At 58.9% G+C, this 23,718-nt stretch overlaps 1 protein-coding gene and 1 pseudogene across 1 annotated transcript; both read right to left on the bottom strand.

Moving 5' to 3' along the window:
• Window positions 1–465: 465 nt before the first annotated feature.
• Trmt44 (tRNA methyltransferase 44 homolog) lies at window positions 466–18,149 on the bottom strand. Its single transcript, XM_048364153.1, has 11 exons — window positions 17,635–18,149; window positions 15,592–15,706; window positions 14,282–14,501; window positions 13,110–13,178; window positions 11,777–11,884; window positions 11,292–11,363; window positions 8,608–8,714; window positions 7,162–7,345; window positions 4,948–5,341; window positions 3,654–3,770; window positions 466–743 (listed from the first exon to the last, which is right to left on the bottom strand). The coding sequence occupies exons 1-11, from the start codon at window positions 18,131–18,133 to the stop codon at window positions 466–468; spliced, it is 2,163 nt and encodes a 720-aa protein (XP_048220110.1). The 5' UTR covers window positions 18,134–18,149.
• A 3,035-nt stretch (window positions 18,150–21,184) lies between these two features.
• On the bottom strand, window positions 21,185–21,822 carry LOC125364765 (annotated as a pseudogene).
• Between the last annotated feature and the right edge of the window lie 1,896 nt (window positions 21,823–23,718).

Genomic DNA, 23,718 nt, shown 5'->3' with positions numbered 1-23,718 from the left:
AGAGGCCGGGGGCACAGCTCGGTGGTAGAGCACCTGCACAAGGCCCTAGTTCAAATCCTAGTAGCACTGAAAAGAAGACAGAACTACACAATAATCCGAGATCGAAACCCACTTCCGGGAGGCTGTCTGGAGAAGGGGATGGGGAGAGGAAGCGGCGGGGTCCTGTCCCCCGTCACCAGATGCTGTGGGTGCCTTCTCTGCACTCTGTCCTCCTCGCTGGCGCCAGACGGCCGGGGGTGTGTGTGTGTGTGTGTGTGTACCAGGTGTGTGTGTGGGGGCACCAGGTGGGCCGGTGTGCTCTTGTGGGGTGCCCTGGGCTCTGCGGGGGCTGCTACAGCCTGAGCTGCTCCCCCCAGGCCCGGTGGGGGAGGTGCGGAACACACAGGCCAGCAGGAAGAGGCAGCGTGGACGGCGCTCTGGGGGTGTCCCACGTGGGGGGCACGCCTCCGGCTGCCTGCGGGGAATTCAGAGGTCACAGGAGGCGGAACGCGGCGGCCCGGGAGCGTGGCCCGCAGACCCGGCGCCCCGGGCCGCTCCCCGGGCTGGCCGGTGTCTCCCGGCAGGCCGGGGCGGCCGCAGCTCCCCGGGCCCGTGGGCGAACGGGCAGCTGGCGGCGGGCAGCGCGCAGCCGTCGGGGTGGTGCGTGAAGAACCAGCACGGGCGGGTCTTGAAGGCCTCGGGGGCGGGGCTCGGCCTCTGCAGCTCTCGTCTCCAGTCTCGGATGCGGACTCGACCGTGCAGAACTGGGGTTTGGAACACAGAAGACGGCCACGTTGTTAACCCAGGAAGGCACCGAGGCCCGGGCGCTGCAGGGGGTACTCCACGGGGGCCCCGGCCCCGGCGGGTGAGGCAGGCCGTCCTGCAGAGGGCTACCCGCGGGAGGTGGGGGGCTGGACCGGGGTGGGGGGGCGGGTGCCGGGGGGCTGGTCTGCAGGGACTCTCCCATCACCCGCCGGGAGGACGGGGCCGGCCGGGCTGTGCGCGGCCTCCACCTCTGCACACTGGCTCCGCGCCGCCCCGCCGGCAGCGCTCAGGACGCCTGCCAGCGGCCCTGGGGACCCAAGGCCCGGAACCTGGTCGGGACGTCTGCAGAACCAGTGCCAGAGGGGCGGCGGGTGCCGGAGGCCGTCGTGGCTGGGGCTGACCTCCAAGCGGGGTCGTGTGGGAGGAGGGGAGGGGGACAAGGCACCGGCCAGCCGGGGTCAGGGGCAGCCCGGGGCGCCCTCCCGGCTGACTCTGAGAGGCGGCGGTGCCTTAGGAAGCGCGGCCTCGGCGCCAGGTCCCGGCTGCTTGTCCTGGCAGCCGCACAGCCGCCGGCAGACCGCCCGGCGGGGAGGAACAAGGGAGCCTCTCAGCTGCCCCTGCCCCCGCCCGCTCCCGTGCACGGCAGGCTGCGGGTGGCGGCGGGCCCGCGGGCAGGGCCGGCCAACGGCGGACGCTCGGCCTGAGCCGCCCCCGGGGCCCCGGCGCGGCCTGCCTCCCGACCTGCCGCCCCGGGCGCGCGGCCCGTGCAGTGCGGGGGGCACGTGGCCTTCCGTGGCCAGGGCCTCCCCCGGGGCCCCGGGCCCAGACCCCAGCCGGCACGCGGGGATCGCTGAGGACACGGGGGGCCCTGGAGAGGCGAAAGCCGGCGCCCAGGCTGCTCGGCACGGCCAAGCTCCTGCTCTGGACCCCAGGGCGCCAGCTCCGTCCCCTCCCCCCGCCCCAGGGGCAGCCCGGAAGCACCTGCCCACCGGCGCCAAGTCCGACCACCGCCAGGCCCTCCTTGGGAAGCGGGCTCTAAGCTTCACCATGGACCCGCGGGAACCCCATCTACTCCTGCGGTCACCGGCTCTGACCTCCCGGCCCTGCGGGCGTCGGCACAGGGCGCGGCTCAGAGCAGAGGTGTGCAGATAACCAAGAGCCTGGGCGCTGCTGGCACGGGAACTCTGGTAGTGGGGTTAGATGTGGCGGGGACACTGCGGCGGGGACACCCTGGGCGAGAGCCCAGGTCTTCCGGGTACGGCGGGAGGGGGTCGGGCAGAGCCGGCCAGCGCGGGGACGGGGGTCCTTGCCCTGTGGCGCCTGCGTCCTGCCCCCCCCCCCCCCCGCGCCGGGGACGAGGGAAAAGCACTCACTGACCACACACAGCCACATCAGTGTAAGAGCCAAAGCCACGCCCGTGGCCCACGCCTGTACTCCTGGCTACTCAGGAGGCTGAGACCTGAGGATCACGGCTCAAAGCCAGCCTGGGCAGGGCACTCTGTGAGACTCAGACCTCCAAAACACCACTCAAGCAAAAGCTGGCCGTGGCACTGTGGCTCAAGTGGAAGGGCGCTCGCCTTGAGCAAAAGCTCAGGGACAACCAGCCCCCAGACTGACACACACATACACACATACACACACACGCGCGTGCGCGCGGCTGCCCCCTGTGGAGGTCAGGCAGGTGCTGTTGCATGTTTCTCGCTGGACTGTTCATTTATAAACTGCCTCCAACTCAGAAGTGATTCCAAAACTAATTGTGCCCCCAGCCCCACGCCTGAGAAGCGATTCACACGTGCTTGTTTGTAATGGATGGAAAGAAAAGCGACTCCTTCATGAAATCAAAGGACGCACGTGCTGGGAAGCACACAGCCCAGCCGTCCCTGGGCTGCAGTGAGTCTTCTCGCTGATTAAAGCTACGCGGAAGAAGTGCAGATCCAGTCACCGCTGCCTGGCCTGGCTGGGTCAGACTCTGGGTTCCAGCAGCCGCTTCTTCCTGAGAGTCGAGTTGGGTCTCCTCCCACCCCTTCCTTCTCCCCAGCTCCAGCCTGCCCCCCCTCCCCGCTCCAGCCCCCCAGCTCCGGCCTGCTCGCCCACCAGCACCAGGAGCACCCACCCAAGTGGGAGCCACTACCAGGAACCCAGTTTAGCCGCCAATGGCACCGGGCCACCTGGGGCAGTGTGCAAGGCTGCCAAGGTGCTTGCACACACGGAGCTGCACAGCCCGTGCTCACACCCAGACAGCAGCCTGTGCGTGCCGTGTGGGGACACACCACTGCACACACAGAACTGTTCAGTCTCGGGCCCCGGGCGGGCGCACACAGCGGTGCCTCTGGCCGTGACAGCCCTGCGGGCCTCCTTCCCACGGCCCACGCCCCAGGAGGCCGCGGCCGGCCTCTCGGCCTCAGCACCAAGGCCATCTGTCCTCCCTCGGGAAGGCACCGAGGAGGCGGGCACGGGTGTAGGCAGCTTCCTCCCATCACCTACAGCCACGCCTAGTGGGGGCTGGGTGGCCCCGGGGCGGGGTGTGGGGGCCGCCCCTTCCCACCCGCCGGGGGCATGGCCAGGGCTCCCCCCAGCACCACCTGCTTCTTCACGCCCAGCACCCCCATAGGCATGCGTGTGGAAATCTCAGCAAAACACCCTTGCGCACCAACGTGTGCGGCGCTACTACTGGAAGGCAGGGGGAGGGGAGCTCCGCCAGCAAGCGCAGGCCGCCCCGCAGGTGTGCGTGTCCTGGTGCACACCGCAACTTACACCAGAGCCCCCCACTCCACCCCCCAGCCAGACGGCTCTGTGACGCCCAGCAGGAGAGCTGCCGCCGGCCGCCCGGCCCTCCTGGACTGGCCTCGGCCCACGCGAGGTGGCCAGGGTGGGGCGCTGCGGTGCTGCCCCCCGCGACCCGCGCTCACCTTCAAACACCTGGTGACGGTTCCTGAGCAGCGTCTGCAGACCCCCGCACTCCCGCCGCAGCCGCTGCAGGGCCTCCCTGTCCAGCGCCCTGGCCACTTCCGCCAGGGACAGGCTCTCTGTTGAAACACCGGTGACACGCGTGACCAGCGGGACCAGCGGATGCCTTCCAGCCGGGGTGCTTGCTGCTTCCCGGCTCGTGTGTCCCCGCTGTCGGAGAGCAAGAACCCCCCGGCCCCGGCAGCACCCCCAGGCCGCTCAAGCCTGCGGGGGCTCAGTCGCTTCCCCAGAGGCCCCCAAATCTGGGGGGGTGGCTCTGCCTGCCCCCCAGGAGCCTCCACAGCCAGGGGTGGCTCTGCCTGCTCCCCAGAGGCCCCCAAAGCCTGGGGGCGGCCCTGACGACTCTCTGAAGACCTCCAAAGCCTGGGGTGGCTCTGCTTGCTCCCTCAAGACCCCCCAAGCCTGGATATGGCCTGATCCCCTCTCCAAAGACCCCCAAAGGCTGGGGTGGCTCAGCGCCCTTCCTGAAGAGAGGGGGTGCCCAAGTCATCCGTGATGTGCCTGCCAGCCACCGGCCCCTGGGGTGCTCAGGCCTGGTCTCCTGAGCAGACACGTTCCACGTGCAGAGGACAGAGATGGAAGGAGGGGAGCACTGACTCTCCGGGCGCTGAGAAGGCTGGCCTGGCCCAGGGCGGAAGGTGTCAGCACCGCCACCCCCACCTGTGCCGGCGAGGAGCCAGGAGGTGGAGGTGGAGGTGGAGTGGGGCGCCTGCTCCCTGCCTGCTCCCTGCGACCGCTCACGGTCGGGTCCCGGGGGCAGGCAGAGGCGCCACGCCGCCCTCTGGCGGCCACGGGAGCCTCCTCCAGGCCCTGGGGCTCACTGGGGCCCCGTCTGGCCCCCCTGCTCTGCAAAGCCACTGAATAACTGTTCCCTCACAACCCGGGGGACGCGTGGCTGACTGAGATGTAGCAGATCTGTGTTCAAGGGGACAGCCAGCGCGTCGTCCTGGCATCCGGGGGCCGCTTTTCCGGCCCTGTAACTTCTAAACTTAAAGCGAGCGGCCTTGTCAGACTCTGATGTCGGACGTCGGCCTCTGACGTGGGACACCGACGTCGGCACGCGCCCTGGACGCCAGCAGGGCTGCAGAGGTGGCTCTGGGCAGCAGCGCGCCTGCAGATGGCAACGTCCACGCCACGCCGGGTCCAGTCAGCCACACGGAGGCCAGCACTGACGCCGTGGTGGAGATACTGGCCTGGGCCGCGGGGGGGGGGGCCGCGGGGGGGGGGGCAGCCCACCTCCTGGGTTCCAGGCCTCCGAACTTCCTTCCCGAGGACTTGCCGAGCTTGGCCTCTTCCCGCCTAACAGCAACTCCGCCACTTGCAAAACCACCTGGTCCACGAAGCCCGGAGGGAGGGCGGCGCAGTTCCTGACGCGGGGGGCTCTCTCTCGGGGGCGGAATCCCGGCAGCCAGGGCCGGGCGGCCGGGTCCTCGGCTCCCCGCTCCGCAGGCCCGGCCTCGGCCTCCCTCTCGGCGCTGCCGGAAGCCGCCCGGGGTGCAGAGGGGGAGCGCTCACCGCCGGGCGGGCTCACGGGGCAGCAGCGCCTGCCGTCGATGTATCGGGTCCTCTGCTCGTCCATCCAGGCCTCTCCAGAGGCGGGGTAGGTCCTGGACTTCCCGATGAGACACACCTGCGGTGGAAGGGGAGCAGGCCCGTGGGTGAACGGTCCTCCCTAGGACCCACGGCTCTAGAGCACAACTGTGCAAGAGCTGGGGACGTGAACACTTCCTTCCTGAAGCGCTGGGCGTGGAGCCCGGGCTCCGTGCACGTTAGGGAGGTGCTCTCCACTACTGAGAGACAGCCGAACCCCGAAGCCCCAACTGGAAAAGCTGAAACCGTGACGAGTGACTTGAAGACAGAAACCTAGGTGTCTCTATTCCTGGCTACTCAGGAGGCTTAGAGGAGCACAATTTGAAGCCAGCCCCATCAGTAAACCCTGGAACCCTTCATCTCTAAACTAAGCCTGGCAAAAAGCAGGGCTGGAGATGTGGCCAAGCAAGCAGGCCAGAGCAACCCCCACGCCTTGAGTTCCAACTCCAGTAAAACACAGACACCCAGAGCTAAAGCTAGAACAGCGCACGCCCATGGCAGTCCCATCAAGGACCTAAGGACAACTACACACTGTCCACGCTTACTGAGCTCAGCACCTGAGCCCCAGAACCGCACCACTCCTGCCTGCCTGACCCCAGGGCATTCTCCGAGGCCGAGAACGAGGCCCTGCGTGGACCTGGCAGGGGCCTGGTGTGGGTGAGGGCCGGGGTGTCCCACTTCCGCCAGCGCGGGCTGCCCCTCAGCACTGTGGACGGTGCGGGCCGGCCCAGCAGCCTCGCGCCCCACCCCAGGTGTGCCCCTCCTCCCTGGCACACGCCACGGAGCCAGGCTGGCTCATCCAGCCACAGCCTCTGAGCCCTGCACCTGCTCCACGGTGGCTCCCACTGCTGAGAGCAGAGCAGCCCCTGCCCTCTGCTGGGCGTGGCTCAGAGCCCGCACCAAGCACACGCGCACCACGCTGCCATCAACCAGGGATGTCTGTGGCAGCACCGCCACTTGTGCTCTCAGTACATTTTGCTCAAGGCTGGCACTCGGCCACTTTGGCTTCTTGGTGGCTGATTAGACAGACAAGTCTCGTGGACTTCTCTGCCCGGCCTGGCTGTAGCCTGGGGTCCCCCTCCCAGCCCTGGGCAGCTAGGATTACAGGTGTAGGCACGGGTGAGTCCATGGTTCTCACAAGTGAAAGGACGCCAGACTCCAGCCTCAAAGCAGGAAGACAACCAGCCTAAACCAGCCATTCCCCAGATCCTTCTCCTCACAAGGCTAAGACCTGCCAAAACACAGGGCGGCTGAGAACCGTGCGCAGACGCGGAGGGCAAGGCCTGACTGCGCGGACGGTGGCTCTCTGCCCCGGTCCCCGCGTGGACGGTGGCTCTCTGCCCCTGGTCGTCGTCCCCCCCGCGTGGACGGTGGCTCTCTGCCCCGGTCCCCACGTGGACGGTGGCTCTCTGCCCCCGGTCCCCACGTGGACGGTGGCTCTCTGCCCCTGGTCCCCCCCGCGTGGACGGTGGCTCTCTGCCCCGGTCCCCACGTGGACGGTGGCTCTCTGCCCCCGGTCCCCCCCGCATGGATGGTGGCTCTCTGCCCCTGGTCGTCCCCCCCCCCGCGTGGACGGTGGCTCTCTGCCCCCAGTCCCCACGTGGACGGTGGCTCTCTGCCCCCGGTCCCCGCGTGGACGGTGGCTCTCTGCCCCCAGTCCCCACGTGGACGGTGGCTCTCTGCTCCCAGTCCCCACGTGGACGGTGGCTCTCTGCCCCCAGTCCCCACGTGGACGGTGGCTCTCTGCCCCCGGTCCCTGCGTGGACGGTGGCTCTCTGCCCCCGGTCCCCGCGTGGACGGTGGCTCTCTGCCCCTGGTCCCGGTGCCACACCCCACCAGGCGATGGCGGCCTGGACGCACCCTCTTGGTGGACGGGATCCGGAGGCAGTCCTCCTGCACGTGGAAGCCGCACGAGAGCCCCACCTCCCGGATGAAGTCCAGGTACTCCCGGTACTGCGTCTTCTGGCTCTGCCTCCGGCGGTATTTTCCGGCGAAGTCAAAGAAGCAGCAGGGGAGAACAAAGAAGCAGCAGTCGTAGGAGGACCTAGAGCAGCCGCGGGAAAGGAGAGTCGCGCACTCAGTCAGCAGAACGCGCCAACATGGCGAGTGCACCCAAGACCAGGACGCTGTTCGTATAAAAATGTGAATGAGGGCTGGGAGTACAGCCTAGTGGTAGAGTGCTTGCCTCGTAAAAATGTGAATGACAGCCTTCTCCGAGGGAATTCTAATGTCCACGTGGCAGCGTAGTTGGCAATACTCATGAACAAAGCAACTCCCTGCCCTCAGTATATTCTTGTCAAGGAAGACTGGGCTCTCCACGGTGCCTTTTAAAAAAGCCATGGCTGAGCTGGGTGCTGGTGGCTCACGCCTGTCATCCTAGCTACTCAGGAGGCTGAGGTCGATTGTGGCTCAAAGCCAGCCCAGGCAGGAAAGTCCACGAGACTCTTATCTCCAATTAGCCACCAGAAAACTGGAAATGGCGCTGCGGCTCAAGTGGTGGAGTGCTAGCCTTGAGGTGAAGAGATCAGCGACAGCACCCAGGCCCAAGTTCAAGCCCCACGACCGACCCAGCAACAGAAAGAGGCGTGGCCGAAGGAGCCTGAGCAGTGAGTATCATGGAGCCCATTCTCGGCTTCACAGCAGCTCCCAGGGGCATGCCGCATCCCCCACAGCACCCACCAGGTCCCCAGGGGACACACCACCCACCCTGACAGCGCCCAGTCCCCGGGGGACACAGCGCCCACCCTGACAGCGCCCAGTCCCCGGGGGACACACCGCCCACCCTGACAGCGCCCAGTCCCCGGGGGACACAGCGCCCACCCTGACAGTGCCCAGTCCCCGGGGGACACACCGCCCACCCTGACAGCGCCCAGTCCCCGGGGGACACAGCGCCCACCCTGACAGCGCCCAGTCCCCGGGGGACACAGCGCCCACCCTGACAGTGCCCAGTCCCCGGGGGACACACGCAGCTCATCCTGACAGCGCCCAGTCCCCGGGGGACACACGCAGCTCATCCTGACAGCACTGAGCCCTCGCTCACAAAGGACCGGGGTTGAAGCCGTGTCAGCGTTCCTAACAGATTTTCCCCCTTGAGGACAAACCTCTGGGGTCAGAGAAAAATCATCCAGAAGCGACACCGCTTTCACGCTGGAGAGCAGCGACGCGCTTTCGTCAGTGCTGGCCAGCGGAGACACAGGGTCAGTTGTGCGTGGCAGTTCTGCGTGTCTTAGCTAGGGACTGACGGGGAGCATCACGCCCATTTCAACGCGGCCACAGCGACGCTCCCGGCTCCCCGCAGCCACTTACCTGGCCGCGATGACGGGCACCCAGGGCGTGAGCTCGTCCGAGTGGTTGCCCAGCAGCCAGTCGACGCCGGGGAAGAGGGTCTTGTCGTCAGGGGTGATGGCGCCTTCCTGGAGAAAGGCGGAGAATGAGACAGCGCGGCGGCCCCGGCCCCCGGCCCCCAGGCCACGGAACACAAGCACGCACACGGGGAGCATGGGACAGCGGAGACCATGACCTGCTGCTCCCTGCACTGAGAAAGGAGGCAAGGGCTGGGAAACAGACAGGACGCAAACCCGACTCTCCTTGGCAGCTGGCCCAAATGCGGGCTCTGGGAAGCCCGTGGGTGGACGGCGTCTGTCAGGGCTGAAGCACCCGCCGGGAAGCTCCCAGAAACAACAGGCACGTTGGTGCTGTGGGGCGCCCAGGCCAACTGTTTTCCTTGGGACTTCAGGTCACAATCTCAATTTTTATTTATTTTTGGCCAGTCCTGGGACTTGAACTCAGGGCCTGAGCTTTTTTATTTGCTCAAGGCTAGCACTCTGCCACTTGAGCCACAGCGCCACTTCTGGCCATTTTCTATCTATGTGGTGCTGGGGAATCGAACCCAGGGCTTCATGTATACGAGACAAGTACTCTTGCCACTAGGCCATATTCCCAGCCCCTCAATTATTATTTTTTTTTTTTTAACCTTTGTTGGTCATGGGGCTTGAGCTCTTCAGCTCAAGCCTAGCGCTCGACCACTTGAGCCACAGCACCACTTCCGGTTTTCTGGGGGTTAATCAGAGATAAGAGGCTCTCAGACGCTCCTTCCTGGGCTGGCTCTGAAGTGCGTGCGATCCTCAGATCGCAGCCTCTGGTGCAGCTGGGAGCCTCCAGCACCTGGCTTCAATTCTTACCCAGAGAAAGATGCAGAGACCCAGGACTTGAAACTATCCCTGAGAGTCCTTCAGCCCTGTGAGTCTTGCGGTTGTGAGTCCTCTTGCCCTGAGTCCTTCTGTCCTGCGAGTCCTCCCGCCCTGTGAGTCTTTGTCCTGTGAGTCTTGCTGTTGTGAGTCCTCCCGCCCTGTGAGTCTTGCTGTTGTGAGTCCTCCCACCCTGTGAGTCTTGCTGTTGTGAGTCCTCCCGCCCTGTGAGTCCTCCCGCCCTGTGAGTCTTGCTGTTGTGAGTCCTCCCGCCCTGTGAGTCCTCCTGCCCTGTCTTTCTGTCCTGTGAGTCTTGCTGTTCTGAGTCCTCCTGCCCTGTGAGTCTTGCTGTTGTGAGTCCTCCCGCCCTGTGCGTCCTCCCGCCAAGTCTTGCTGTTGTGAGTCCTCCCGCCCTGTGAGTCTTGCTGTTGTGAGTCCTCCTGCCCTGTGAGTCTTGCTGTTCTGAGTCCTCCTGTCCTTTGAGTCTTGCTGTTGTGAGTCCTCCCGCCCTGTGAGTCCTCCTGCCCTGTCTTTCTGTCCTGTGAGTCTTGCTGTTGTGAGTCCTCCCGCCCTGTGAGTTCTCCCGCCCTGTGAGTCTTGCTGTTGTGAGTCCTCCCGCCCTGTGCGTCCTCCTGGTCTGCTCACGGACCCCCAGCCCAGCCTGGCGTTGTTAATGTGTCTGAATCTGTGGTCCACCCACGCAGGCACAGAGCCTCCCCTGGCACACAGCAGTGATATGGTACTGTGCTGTGTGTGTACAGACTAAAGAGAGAATGCAGGTGTTTGACGCCGTCTCAGGCTTCCCTGCTATGAGCACGGGAACCGGCTGGCGCCGGGCTGGGGGAAGGCTGGCACGGGTGTGCCGGCCGGGCCGGGTGAAGGCTGGTGTGGGCGTGCCGGCCGGGCCGGGGGAAGGCTGGTGTGGGCGTGCCAGCCGGGCCGGGGGAAGGCTGGTGCGGGCGTGCCGGCCGGGCCGGGGGAAGGCTGGTGTGGGCGTGCCGGCCGGGCCGGGGGAAGGCTGGTGTGGGCGTGCCGGCCGGGCCGGGGGGAAGGCTGGTGTGGGCGTGCCGGCCGGGCAGCCCCAGGCCGCGGCCCACTGCACTCTCCACGCTCACGAGCGTCATGAAAAGCACTCTTGTGACCTCATCTGACCTGGGCACCGAACTGCGCAGATGGGGAGCCTAGAGCGAACCCCGCAGCAGCTAAGCTGTGGGCGCAAGGAGCACCACACCCACGGCGCCACGGGGGGAGGGCAGCCACGCCAACATGCTGCCTGGTGGGTCGCTACCTGCCCGATGTCTGAACATGCCGGCCTATGCGGAGAGGCCAAGAGACACTCCTGCAGGTGCCTCCCTCCCCTCCCCTCCCCTCCTCCTGCACAACAGGCACAGGGGAGGGGGCAGGGCCTCTAGCTGCAGGCCAGGTCCTGTCTTCCCTGTAACCAGAGGCTGTGCAAAATCCAAAGCCCCTCCATCAGTCCTGCTGCGCCTTCTCTTTTTGTGGGTTCCTGGACTGGACTTGAACTCGGGGCCCTGTGCTCTTGCTTAGCTTTCTGGTTCAGGCTAGCACTTTACCACTTGAGCCACACCCTAGTTCTCTTTTTCTCTTGTTTCTATTTCCTGGGACTCATTTCAGCGAGTACTGTTTCATGCAGTCAGAGGCTCAGAGAACTCCGATGAACGCGAAGGCGGCCCTGGGGGGCAAGCACGTCTAGCTGACTCGCCCACGGGAGACATTGCTCAAAGAGCCCCCGCCAGGGGACAGACCCATGTGCTGACATCCAGGGAGGGGCTAAGCCGGTACCTCGAGCCGAGTCTGGGGTCCATACATGTCCCAGATCTTCCTTCTTCGGACATCGATCCCTCTGCCTGGGTGCTGAAAGAATCAGGTTGAGAAAGGAGAGATCAAGCTTAGCACGTGCGCAGAAACAAACTAACGAGGCCCCGCACAGTGAGGGGGCAGGGGACTGGTGTGGATGGCTCGCTGCAGTCCCCGGGCACCGCAGTGGACGCCTAAGGGAGAGGGTGTGCAGCGAGCACAGTGGCCCAAGACAGGGCCCACGGCTGTGGTCAAGGTCACTCCCAAGGACGGGGCCCCACGGCCGTGGTCAAGGTCACTCCCAAGGACGGGGCCCCACGGCCGTGGTCAAGGTCACTTCCAAGGACAGGGCCCCACGGCCATGGTCAAGGTCACTCCCAAGGACGGGGCCCCACGGCCATGGTCAAGGTCACTCCCAAGGACGGGGCCCCACGGCCGTGGTCAAGGTCCTGCTCCCGGGTCCTGCTCACCCCTTCGCTGCACAGGATGTGCACCAGGAGGCCATTCCCACAGCCCAAGTCCACAAAAGACTGCCTCGCGGTCAACCCCCTCTCAGCTCTTTCCTCTTCCCACAGGACCTGGAGAAAGAGGAGAGGCAAGGGAAAGCCAGCCAGTGAATCATTCCACTCAAGAATAATTCTAGCAGGCACGGTGGTGCCCACTGGGAACCCTAGATGCTGGGAAGTCACCGGCAGGAGAATCAATAGTTCAAGGCTAGCCTGCCAAGACCCAGTTTTGACATAAAGATAAAACTAAAGAGGTGGGGGTGTAGCTCAGTGGTAGTACACCAGCCGAGCACGCTCCAGACCCTGGGTTCCAGTCCTAGTCCGGCAGGGCATCCAGGCACAAGGGCAGCACAGGCGGTAGACTGTGTTCAGGGCACTGGCCAGGGATGCCAGGACCAGCACTGCTCCAGCCTGACGCCGTAGGGGCACCAAAGCTTCTTCTGTATCAGGAAACCATGTTCAGAGATGGGTGTGCTCAGGGGTACAGCTTATTTTTGCCCAGCAGATATGGGGCCCTGGGTTGCATCTCCAGAGGCACAAAATCCTCATCTCTGGGCATGAGTTTACAGATTAATGGTCACATCCTCATGCTTTTTTTTTTTTTTTGCCAGTCCTGGGGCTTGGACTCAGGGCCTGAGCACTGTCCCTGGCTTCTTTTTGCTCAAGGCTAGCACTCTGCCACTTGGCCCCTTCTGGCCATTTTCTATATATGTGAGGAATCGAACCCAGGGCTTCATGTATACGAGGCGAGCACTTTTACCACTAGGCCATATTCCCAGCCCTCGTGCTTTTTTTCTATACATCCTTTAAGATTTATATATTTGGATAATCAAGAAATATGCACTGGTGGCTCATATCCACAATCCTAGCTATTAATGAGGTGGAGATCCGAGGATTGGGGTTCAAAACCAGCCTGGACAGGAAAGGCTGTGAGGTTCTTTATCTCCAATTAACCAACTAAAAATTGGAAGTGGAGCTATGGCTCAAGGTGGTAGAGTGCTAGCTTTTAGAGAAAAAGCTCAAAACAAAACAAAATAAACCACACATACACGCCATTGGTTCCTGCCCCACGGTGACCTGTGGTTCTGGCTCTAATCCAGTCAATTTGTTTTACACCATGGAAAAGTCCCATGAAAAGGCAAACCACCACTCGTGTTGCACATGAGCACACTGCGGGATAAGCAGAGCAGGGCCACCAGGAGCGGGGGACTTGGGAAGTGTGCTTGCCGATGGTGGGACCGGCTGTGGCAGCTTCTGCAGGCCCACACTAGGTGTGAGTCTGTGGACACTTGCTTACCAGCAGGTACGTCGCGATGGCCACATCTTCATAGACAAACTTTTCAGGGTCTGTGACTTCAGGCCATACCTAAGAAACGTTCACAAGCATGTGTAAATTTCTCTGCGATATCCCCACTCCACAGTACTCACAGAACTGCTGAAGAGCACAAGTCAAACTGAACTAGTCATGCAACAAAATAAAAAATAAGCTCATTCCCAAAGCACAGGTTCCTAACTTCACAGCTCCACTACCAACTTCTTGGAGATAAGAGTCTCACGGTCTTTTCTACCTGGGCTGGCTTTGAACTGCAATCCTCAGATCTCAGCCTCCTGAGTAGCTAGGATGACAGGAGGGAGCCACCATGCCTGGTCCTAGTTAGTTTCTTACAATAAGACACTGACACAAAGACAGTCTTGGTGTGGTCACTGGACATGCTGGGTGCAGTGTCACCCATGTAGTCTGCAAGCTGCTAGATGAGCCCCACAGAGAGGGCTCATGCTGGTGGTCCTCGCTGCTCATCTGGTAAGTGCGAGGGGCACAGACGGAGCCTGAGGGAAGGCCGGCCAGCGGTCACTGCCTCCCCCTCCCAGCACACCAGAGGCGAGGCCCAGCACCGATGACGGCAGGCTGCTCTCCAAGGCGCCCTAAAGCTCAGTGCAAACGCGGGTGGCAGTGGGCAGCGCAAACCCAAGGCCGGGGTCAATGCTGACTGTGTGCAGCAGCACGCGACGCGAGCCCGGTGAGCCTGGACCCCAGCCTCCCTGGGCGCCCCTCACAGGCACAGGAGGGAGCCCACCGCCCCCCAGCGCCTGGCGGGAGGTGAGTGGAGGTGTGACCAGCGTGGTGCCAAGCCCGCGGCCCTGGGGGCGGAGTCACGCAGCACCTGTGACGGACGCCCGGACGCTCCTTCCTCCCGGTGGTCTGCCCCTGTGCGCTGCAGCTTTCTTTGTAAAGCATCTTCAAGCTTACAGCAAAGGTCACGGAAATACAGTATCTCACTAAACGTCCAGGGACTTTCCGATGGAAAATCTCGCTTTTGCTCTCTAGAGAGGACAGTGTCCCTGGCCTCCATGCTGGCATCGGAACATGCTAGAAGGTTCATGGGTAAGCGGTTATTCTAGCAGGATCTGAAGAAGCCCCTGGATGGATGAGGCCATCGCAGCTCTCCCCAGATGTCCCACCGGTGTTACCTTCACCATGTCTTTGTACTTCTCTTTAAGCTCCTGGTAGGTCCTGCTGTAGTTCATGATGGAAATTAGAGAAAGTGTGCTCTTAAATTCCCTCTTCTTGTTCTCCACAGCCCACCTGGCCATCCTGGGCAGCAGCTCTTCCGCAAGCCAGGCGGGGTTAGGATGTATAACTCCATCTGAATGCCATTTCTCTGGACAGAAAATTAAAATAGATATGAACCTTTGAAAACAAGAGAAACACAAGTTAAGAAGGGCTGGTTTCAGCGGCATGCTGGTGGCTCACGCCTATAATCCTAGCTACTCAGGAGGCTGAGAACTGAGGATCACAGTTCATAGCCACCCTGGGCAGGAAAGTCCATGAGACTCATTTCCAATGAACCACCAGAAAACCGGAAGTGGCGCTATGGCTCAACTGGTAGAGCGGGGCAGCACCTGGGCCTAGTCTAGAGTTCAAGCCCCATAACCAACAACAACAAAAAAAGAAGGGCTGGTTTTGTTTTTTTGTTTATTTTTTTGGTGCAAGTTGTCCTGTGGCTTGAACTCGGGACCTGGGTGCTGCCTAAGCTTTTTTGCTCAAGTCTAGTAAGTACTGTACCACTTGAGCCATGGCTCTACTTCCAGATTTCTTGGTGGTTCACTGGAGATAAGAGTCTCACAGACTTTCCTGCCCAGGCTGACTTCAAACCACAATCCCCAGATCTCAGCCTCCTTAGTAGCTAGGATTTGTAGGCGTGACCCACTGGTGCCTGGCTGGTTTTCTTATTTATCAGTTACGTTTGTTTAGCAAAAGAGAACAGAAAGACATCAATAATTACAAAATATTTTACCAAAGAAACAAACAATCTGGATGTGGTAACAGAACTGTCTCTTCTTGCGTGAGCTGCAAACCCACACTTCTGCCCAACCAACACAGGGTGGGGGTGACCCCGCAGCTCTGCCCCTGCTCCCCGTGCGGAGTCTGCCCACTCAGCAGGGGCTCAGTGTTTTCTTTTTTTTTTTTTTTTTTTTGGCCAGTCCTGGGCCTTGGACTCAGGGCCTGAGCACTGTCCCTGGCTTCTTCCCGCTCAAGGCTAGCACTCTGCCACTTGAGCCACAGCGCCGCTTCTGGCCGTTTTCTGTATATGTGGTGCTGGGGAATCGAACCTAGGGACTCGTGTATCCGAGGCAGGCACTCTTGCCACTAGGCTATATCCCCAGCCCGCTCAGTGTTTTCTTGACATGATGCTTTCATACGTCTCCCCTGTGCCACAGACAGGACACACACATCTTTGTAAACTGCTCTGCAGGAGGAAGCGGAGTGCAGTTCTTACCATTCTCCTTTGGTGTGAATGAGCTGAATTTGATACACATTGCTCATCTGCACCCTCAAGTTCCCCTCACTGTCTTCTCCCAAAGGTAAAAATGTTGCAGTTCCCCTGGAGACATCTGGAAAAAAGGATACAGAAGACAGGTCACAACTGCTTAGATCTGGCTCATTTACAGCAGAATTAACATAGGCGAGGAGTAAACCACAGTGCTTTCCGTCCCCAGAAGCCTCCTCACCCCCAGGAGTGGGGACGAGCCTCCATCCTGTGTGGCACCACATCCCTGCTCCCAGACACTGCAAGGTGCACAGGGCTGTTTTCAACAGCTACGTGCTGGAGGCGAGGAGATGACCTGAGCTGACCTGACCTGAGAGCAGAGCAGAGAGAACAGAGGCTCCGCACAGGCTGAGCGTCTGCTGCAGGTGCTACCTTCTGCCGTGGTGACTCACTCAGAATGGTGCCGACCATCGGAGTCTGGGGGCCTGCGGCTCGGGCTATCTTGCACTCATCTTCTCAATGACAGATCCTCAACTACACCAAGGTGTGTGGAAACTTAAGGCTTGCTTTTATTTGCTTCCGAGATAAGAGCAGAGTTGAAGTTAAAAATGAACATACACCTTATGTCACAAACCAAGAAAACAGACTGAAACCACCTTGCATTGCAGGCTAAAGAATGTGGAAAGCAAGTAGAAGTTGAAGGGCTCACTGGCAACAGAGAGAAAAAGGGCTGGGAAGGGGCTAGGAAGTGGCAATCGGAGGAAACCCCCAGCCCTGCATACCTTCCCTGGGCACACTCTCAGTCTGGTGGGCAGGAAGCGGGAAGATCAAGGTTATGACATCACTGATGACAGCTAGAAGATTTCTAGCTAGACTGGACTGAAAAATTGTGGCAGCCCTTGGAAAAGGGCCCAAAGAAGTCTTAGAAAGAAAGACCTGGAGGGCAAAGGAAGAAAGCACAGGAGCCTATAGTATAGACAGGCCTAAAGATGTTTACACCCTAATGCTCAGTACTCAGCAGTACATTCTGTTACCCGGCAAAAGGGATATTTCTGATGTGTTTTTGTTTGTTTTCTTTTGCTAGTCCTGGGGCTTGAATTCAGGGTCTAGGCACTGTCCCTGAACTTCTCTTGTTCAAGGCTGGCACTCTACCACTTGAGCCACAATGCCACTTCTGGCTTTTTCTGTTTACATGGTACTAAGGAAGCGAACCCAGGGCTTCATGCAAGCTAGACAAGTGCTCTACCACTGAGCCACGTTCCCAGCCTCCGATGTGATTCAGGTAGCAGACCTTCGGTGGGAGGGGACTCTGGTATCCTGTGGGCAATGAACAGCTGGAGGCAGAACTACCAAGCCTGAGACCACCCCCATCCCCCAAAACCGAGCTGTAAGAAGCCCTACAGAGACCCATGGAATGGCCTCTAGGAACTGACAGGCAGCAAGGAGGCAGGAACCCAGCTCTACAACCACGAAAAAAGTCTCTGCCTGTCCCGGTCTGCCTGTCCCGGGAGCACGGAAGTGGACCCTCTCCCAGGAGCTCCTAGTACAAGCCAAGCCCGCCAGCGCTTGGATTCTGGTAGTGGAAGAGAGATCCAGAGCAAGGTACCACAAGCCAGGAGTTCTGACCTACAGAATTCAGAGAAGTAATTGGGTTGTCTGGGTTTGGCCATGAGTTTGAGGTAACCTGTTACAGCAGCAGGAAACTCAAGCAGACCACTGAGGCAGGGAGTGACTGGTCTCAAAGTCAAGGGCAGTCAAAATAAACGTCTGAAATTTTACCGGTCCTGATGGCTGACAGGTTTCCATCCATCCAATCACCAAGTTGACTTACCCCTCTGTCCGCCGGCCAGACTCCCGTGTATCAGTCAACATCCGGTTCTGTCCGCAAGCTTCCCAGACCCCCGAGACACACCCCAAAACCTAGAGCCCCTCTAGCCCTCCGCAGGAACGGGCGCTGCGGGGGCCCTCAGTGTCTTCTCACTGACATGAAGTTCACTTACAACGTTTTAAGCGAAATCATATCCCTCGGCCGCGCAGCAAGCAGGCTCTCACCTTGCACGACGATTTCTCTCCTCGGGGACGCCAGGCGATGGGGGCAGGCTTTGGGGATGAGGGTTCTGAGAACCAGCTGGAGCGGGGCCGGCGCTGGCGGCCGCGAGGCCTCCCCGGGGCCGGTGAGGAAGGCCAGCATCTCCGGACTGTCCTCGGCCAGGCTTTGGGAGAAGCGTTCCCACAGCCCCTCCAGATCCGCGGCCTGCGGGGTCTGGCCGGGGCCCGCAGCGTGGGCCTCCCCGCGCCGGCGGCCGCCGCGCCCGTGCCCGTGCCCGTGCTCGTGCTCGCGCCCGCCGCCCGTCGGGCCCGGAGCCGGCCCGGCCCCCGGCCCCGGCCCCGGCCCCGGGCCCCCGGCGCTCCGGCGGGCCTCGAGGCGGGCGCCGCACAGCCGCTTGTTGGCCACCTGCGGCCTCTCCAGCCACACGGCCACGGCCGCCCAGAAGCCCTCCGGGAGCAGCGCGCCCGGGTCGCGCACCGGGACGCGGCCCAACTCCACCATGGTCCCCGGGGCCGAGCGCGAGCGGCGGCGCGGCGCGATGACGACACGACGACGCCCGGCGGCGGCGCGGCGCGGGGGTGTGACGTACGCGGAAGTGGCGCGCCGTCCCGGGTTCGCGGGCCCGGGCGGGCCTGGCGGGGAAGCGGGCCTGACGTCACCCTGGGAGGCCAAGCGGCCTTTCCTGGCACGCCGCGGGGACCCCCTCCTGCCCACGGCCGCCGTCCTGCACGGGTGCTTCCCGGGGCTATTTGCTTCCTGGCTTGTAAACTGTGACTACCGGATGTGTGCCTTTGCCACCAGCCCCCCGCTTGAAGGAGTTCAAGGGTGGACCCGCTGGAGTGGCAACTCTCCGCCGGTGGCCGGAGGGCTTTCCAACTTCCTTGTATCCCTCCATCACCCTGGAAAAGCCGCTATGACTCCTTCGCAAGGCAGAGGGATGGCTTGGGTGGGAGTACAAACCCCAGCAGACCATCCTGCCCCGGGTGCCCAGCTCTGGGGGGAATGGCGATGCACCACCCCAGGTGCGGAGATTAAACTGCCTCGACAACAGTCACCTTTGTCTCTGTATGTATATTCGTTTTTCAGACACCGAAGGCCATTTGTTTCCAATAACCTGGTGTCCTTGTTCGCATATTCACCCCCATTTTAGGTTGACAGCCTTCATCTTGGATCACCCACATACCAGGCCCCGGCACAGTCGCCCATTCCCACGCAAACTGCATGTACCCCCAAGCCCCAACTGCATCAGCAATAGGTTGCTGCACAGTCAGGATGCCCATTCCCAGCCCCACGGCTGTTTCTCCTGTCCAGCTCTGGCTGGTATCTCCAGTGCCTAGCTGTGACTACAGAAGATTTGCTGCTCCAACCCCTTCTGCCTTCAGTCTCCTTGGGAGTGCTAGTCTGTCTGCTTCCGCTGACATGAGAATGTTTTCTTTCTTTTATATGACTATGTGTTTGAATGTTTTCTGGATTGGTGCTTACACTCCTGAGGTTGTACAAGCTTGAAAGTTCGAGAGCGGGTTCTGCAGGTGGTGCAGAATGCAAGCCCAGTACCCGGGGACTCCAGTGTTGATTACGGATCTGCCAGGGCACCAAGGTGTGAGTGCTCACTATCGTTGCCCTCTGCACTTGCATTCTCTTCAGCTTTCCTTCATGGAAGAAAGCGTTCTTTTGGGCTAATTCACCTCATTTTCTACAGCAGTCATCTCAGAGCCCAGGGAACATCTCACTGTCTGAGGGGAGGGAGGCGTGACCAGGGCAGTTCAGGAAATGACCTCAGCAGATGAGGAAGTGACTTCAGAGTCTGGGGTCCTTTGCTGACCCACAGCCAGGCGATCACTGGTTTCAGGCAGGTGAAGAGGAAGGGGAGGGCCTGTTCTCCAGGACAGATCTAACAGCAGGAGAATTACGTGGAGGGCAGAGCTGTCCAGGGCTGACCCAATGGGACAGAAAGGTCCTGACCTCCAGCTTGGAGCTAGGACCAGACTTTTCCCTCTGAGAACTTCATCACTGGGGCCATGAAATAAACCGGCAGACGACAGGTTTAAAAGAGAGCACACATGAAAGCCATAATGCCCCCAGGAGTCTCACAAAATGTAGATGCAAGGGTGAGCCAGGCAGTCAGAGCTTATCTAGTATCCTGAGCTGGGGAAAGAATGGGGCCTGGAGCTTGGGGGTGAAGGGTGAGGGGTAAGTTAAGGGAAGGTGAAAGAAGAACGGCAGAGTGACCAGAGGCTGTCTTGTGCAGGGGAAATCTCTGGCGGTGAGAAAAGTTGCTAGCGGTGAAAGTGAAATAAGGATACTGGGTCTAAGTGACACCATCTTGGCATCTTAGTAAAAGTTAGTAGAAGATGGGGAGTTTCTGAGGACTCTAGAGGCGATAGAGGACATTCTTTGGATTGTGAATGTGTCAGGAGTTGTTAAGCTCCAGGGAAGTCATGCTTCCCCTTTGTAATTGGGTCCTGATTGTCCCTGATGGTTCTCCTGGACAGTATGCTCTGCAGATGTGTAACACTTTCCGTAGGAGTATCCTCTCCTAGCTTGATTTGTTTGGTGTATAACACTTTTTTTTAAACAACCAGGAATATAGTGCTTTACCTTTTACATATCTTGCACATACATTCTCATTCAACCCTCACAACCACCCTGTGAGGTAGGCAGCAAAGATCGTCTTCTAACTTAACAGTTGAGGAAGGTGAATCTTCGAGTTGCTAACCAATGTGCCCAAGGTTAGAAACAAAATTGTATTAAATATCAGTCTTTGGCTTAAAATTCTAACACCCAACCTCCTTTCATTCTTGCCCTACCTACTTCACAGGGATAATGAAGATAAAATGAGCTGAAGGCTAGAAAAATATTTTGAGAGAGGAAAAAAGCACTACAGAATTAAACTCACAAACTATAATTTTCCACGATATATGGCTCATTCCTTTTCCCATCCCAGCTTGTGCCTGGACCCACAATTATATTATCTTGGTTTTGTGCTCAACTTAGCGGTTCAGTAAGGCAGCGTATCAGGGTGATCCTATTTTAAAGTTATGTAAACTGCAGTCATGGTAACGGCATTATTAAGCAAACTGAGCAAGGCTGGTGTACAACTAGGACTCATTAAAGCACAGAGCAAAGGCAATATACGTGACAGGACACGATTGCATAGAAGGGAAACGTGGTGTCAAAGTACACGCTGACACACACAGTTCTCTAAGGCAAAGTGGTGGCCAAGAAGAGTTATTTGTTCTGCATTCTATAACAGCAGAAGACTCCTGGAAACTCATGAGAAAGTATCTTACGTCACACACCTCTCCAGCCGCCTAAAGGAATATAACCACTGCCGTTGTCATTGTAAAGGATGATTGCACCTATGCTCACATCCTGAACCAGACCGAGAAATATAGCTCCATGCTAAAATTCCTGGGCTAAACCACAACCAGTGCCATCATTCTCAACCAGACTAAGAAACAGAATACCCTTTAAGGTAATTAATTGGTTGGCGGTTTAGGTTTCCTTGAGAATTTCCTTTGGATTCTCCTGCTTTTTAAGACCCAATGAATGTAATATTGACTTTTTATTAGTGATTCTAAATATATGTGTTTAATAACAAACTGTGATAAGTGAACTTAACATATTAAAAGAGTTTTATAGCATCTTTCCAGAAAAGATTATATACTATACAAACTATTCAAGTCACACAAAGCCACTTTTCAGTGTTTTTTCAACTGAGAAGAATCCTATTCGGCATGCTTCTCCTCCTGAGGTGGCTCATACTGAGCACGCTTTGCTTTCAGCGTTTTATTTTCTTCTAGAGTAGCTTCGTATTTTTCTTTCATTCCTGCCAATTCTAGGCGAAGCAGCTCTGTTTCTGCATTTTCTGGAGCGGCAGCTCCCAAGTGATGCTTTAAAAGATCCAAAGCACCATTAGGTTTCTCTGGCTCTCCATATAAGGCTACCAACACCTTGGTCAGTGTGTCCAGCACCCCCGACCTCTCACGTATCTCCGGAACTGCTCACGCTTCGAGTTGGCGGCTTTGTAATGGGCGATAGTGACAGCGGCTTCGCTGGCGCCGAGACGCGGGCTCTGGTGCATAACACTTTGGTGAAGGCGTGGTCTCTACCCAAACATGTGGATTTTGCCTTTAAAAGCTTATGCAAGAGACATTCAGGGCTACAGGTTTTGTTTTTTGGGTTTTTTTTTTTTTTTTTGCCAGTCCTGGGGCCTGAGCACTGTCCTTGGCTTCTTTTTGCTCAAGGCCAGCACTCTACCACTTGAGCCACAGCGCCACTCTGGCTTTTTCTATATATGTGGTGCTGAGGAATCGAACCCAGGGCTTCATGTATACGAGGCAAGCTCTCTCCCACTAGGCCACATTCCCGGCCCCAGGGCTGCAGATCTTAGAGACAAGAGTCCACCTGCAGCCATCAGCTTTCTAATAGAATCCCAATCCAACCTCTCAAAATGTGGCTTCTCTTTTTCTCCAGACGGAATTCCCATAAACCAGATTCGAGTTTCTTTTTCAGAGTTGCTTGTGTGTCTCTGGTATCTTCACTAGCTAGCTCTAGGTATCCCACAGAAGCAGCCTTTTGGGCAGCACATTCTGGCCTCTCATTTTGGGGTGTGGGGGTACTGTGACCTACAGAGGACTTTGCTGGAGATATTCTGTGTGTGCTTGCTCTAGTAAGGTAGCTACAGAGGTTACAGTGTACGTGTAATGTGGCTCGTATAACAAAGGAGCTGGTTTAAACTTCACCGGGTGAATTCTGATGCACATTTAAATTGACAAAGTGGCTTAAGCCCTGGGTGATCCTTGTGTTAGGTGGTGAGACTCTGCGGCGGGGGGGGGGGGTGCGCGGCTGCAACCCTTCCCCATCCTGGTTCTTGGTCATACAAGTGCAGGAGCAGCTGGGTCTCTGGTTTGGGGGTGGTCCGCACTCTGAGTGTCCCCGTGCCTATCAGAACACGGATTCAGCACACATCAGCAGCAGCCAGACACCCAATGCCAAGACTCCGAATGCTGCCAGAGAAGAGTCACTAAAGTAACTACGAGGTGGCGTCCGGAGGCCATGGCAGAGGAGCCCCCCACCCCGCCCAACCCCCGACGGGCACAGGCCCTCCGTGTTCACCTGTCACTGTGCTTCTAGCAAGGATGCTGCTTAGCACCCCAGAAGAGAGGCCCGCACAAGGACAGCAGCTGAGCATCATGACCAACCTCACATCTGCTCCTGCAGTGTGCTCTGGTAACCCAGGACTTTCTCTAAATAAATGCTCCCAAAGCTCTAAGCCCTCCCAGGGATCTCAGATTCGATCTGCTGTTTGAAATCGGGACAATCTTCTGTCTGTATCTACTTCTAATTCACAATGATTGCCCTGAAGGCTTGGTAAGATAACTCTGGTAGGCATCTCTGATCCATTCCTTCACTTAAGATACAAGATAACAAGGTACAAGATAACATTCTTGAGTTCTGGTTGCAACCTGCTGTTCTCACGCTAGAAGCAAGGCAGTGATGGAAACGATAGTGAAACTGGTTCGGGCACCTGGGAGCCTGTGCCTCTCAGCAGCAACAGACGCCCAAAGTCCCATTAACAGGGTCTATATTGATTGTCAGACTGGGGAGCACACACAGAAAGGTCGCAATCTTTGAAGTTAAGACACCTGCTTGGGAAACAACCCTAGGAAGTGGAGGTAAGCAACAAGCAATTTGTATAGGCCTTTACCTGATGCCAAGGTCCGAGGAAGTTTGAATTCTGATTAACTCATATTTAGGGTAGGATGTTGGGTCTCTGCAACGTTAGGAGTGACTGATCGTTCTCAGGGTACTCCCAGCTTTTAGAGTCACAGAATGGCATTCCAATTCTCTTCATTAGGTCTCAGGCTCAGCATTTACAGGTTCCCATGGAGTCCTGGGAGGGTAACCTGGCCATAAGTTTGGATCTGGAGTCTGGTGTGTTAAAAGTCTAGTGTTAAAAGCTTGATCCTGACCTGACCTTGGTGCTACTGGTACACAGTATAATCTTTTAAGAAGTTTTGTGGGCGGGCTTGGATCACTGGGAGCATTTGTTTAGAGAAGATGGTGAAATCCATTTGTTTTTA

The sequence above is a fragment of the Perognathus longimembris genome, chromosome 16 (genome assembly GCF_023159225.1).
Source record: "Perognathus longimembris pacificus isolate PPM17 chromosome 16, ASM2315922v1, whole genome shotgun sequence".
NCBI lineage: Eukaryota > Metazoa > Chordata > Mammalia > Rodentia > Heteromyidae > Perognathus > Perognathus longimembris.
This window is presented reverse-complemented; position numbering and strand designations above follow the sequence as displayed.

What these genes read in the sequence shown, in the direction of transcription:
- Trmt44 (XM_048364153.1), bottom strand. Translation starts at nt 18,133, where the DNA reads ATGGTGGAGTTGGGCCGCGTCCCGGTGCGCGACCCGGGCGCGCTGCTC. An exon ending in ACATCCTGTGCAGCGAAGGG is followed by an intron (nt 11,364 to 11,776) that starts GTGAGCAGGACC and finishes TGATTCTTTCAG; the next exon opens with CACCCAGGCAGAGGGATCGA. An exon ending in CCGTCACCAGGTGTTTGAAG is followed by an intron (nt 744 to 3,653) that starts GTGAGCGCGGGT and finishes TCCAAACCCCAG; the next exon opens with TTCTGCACGGTCGAGTCCGC.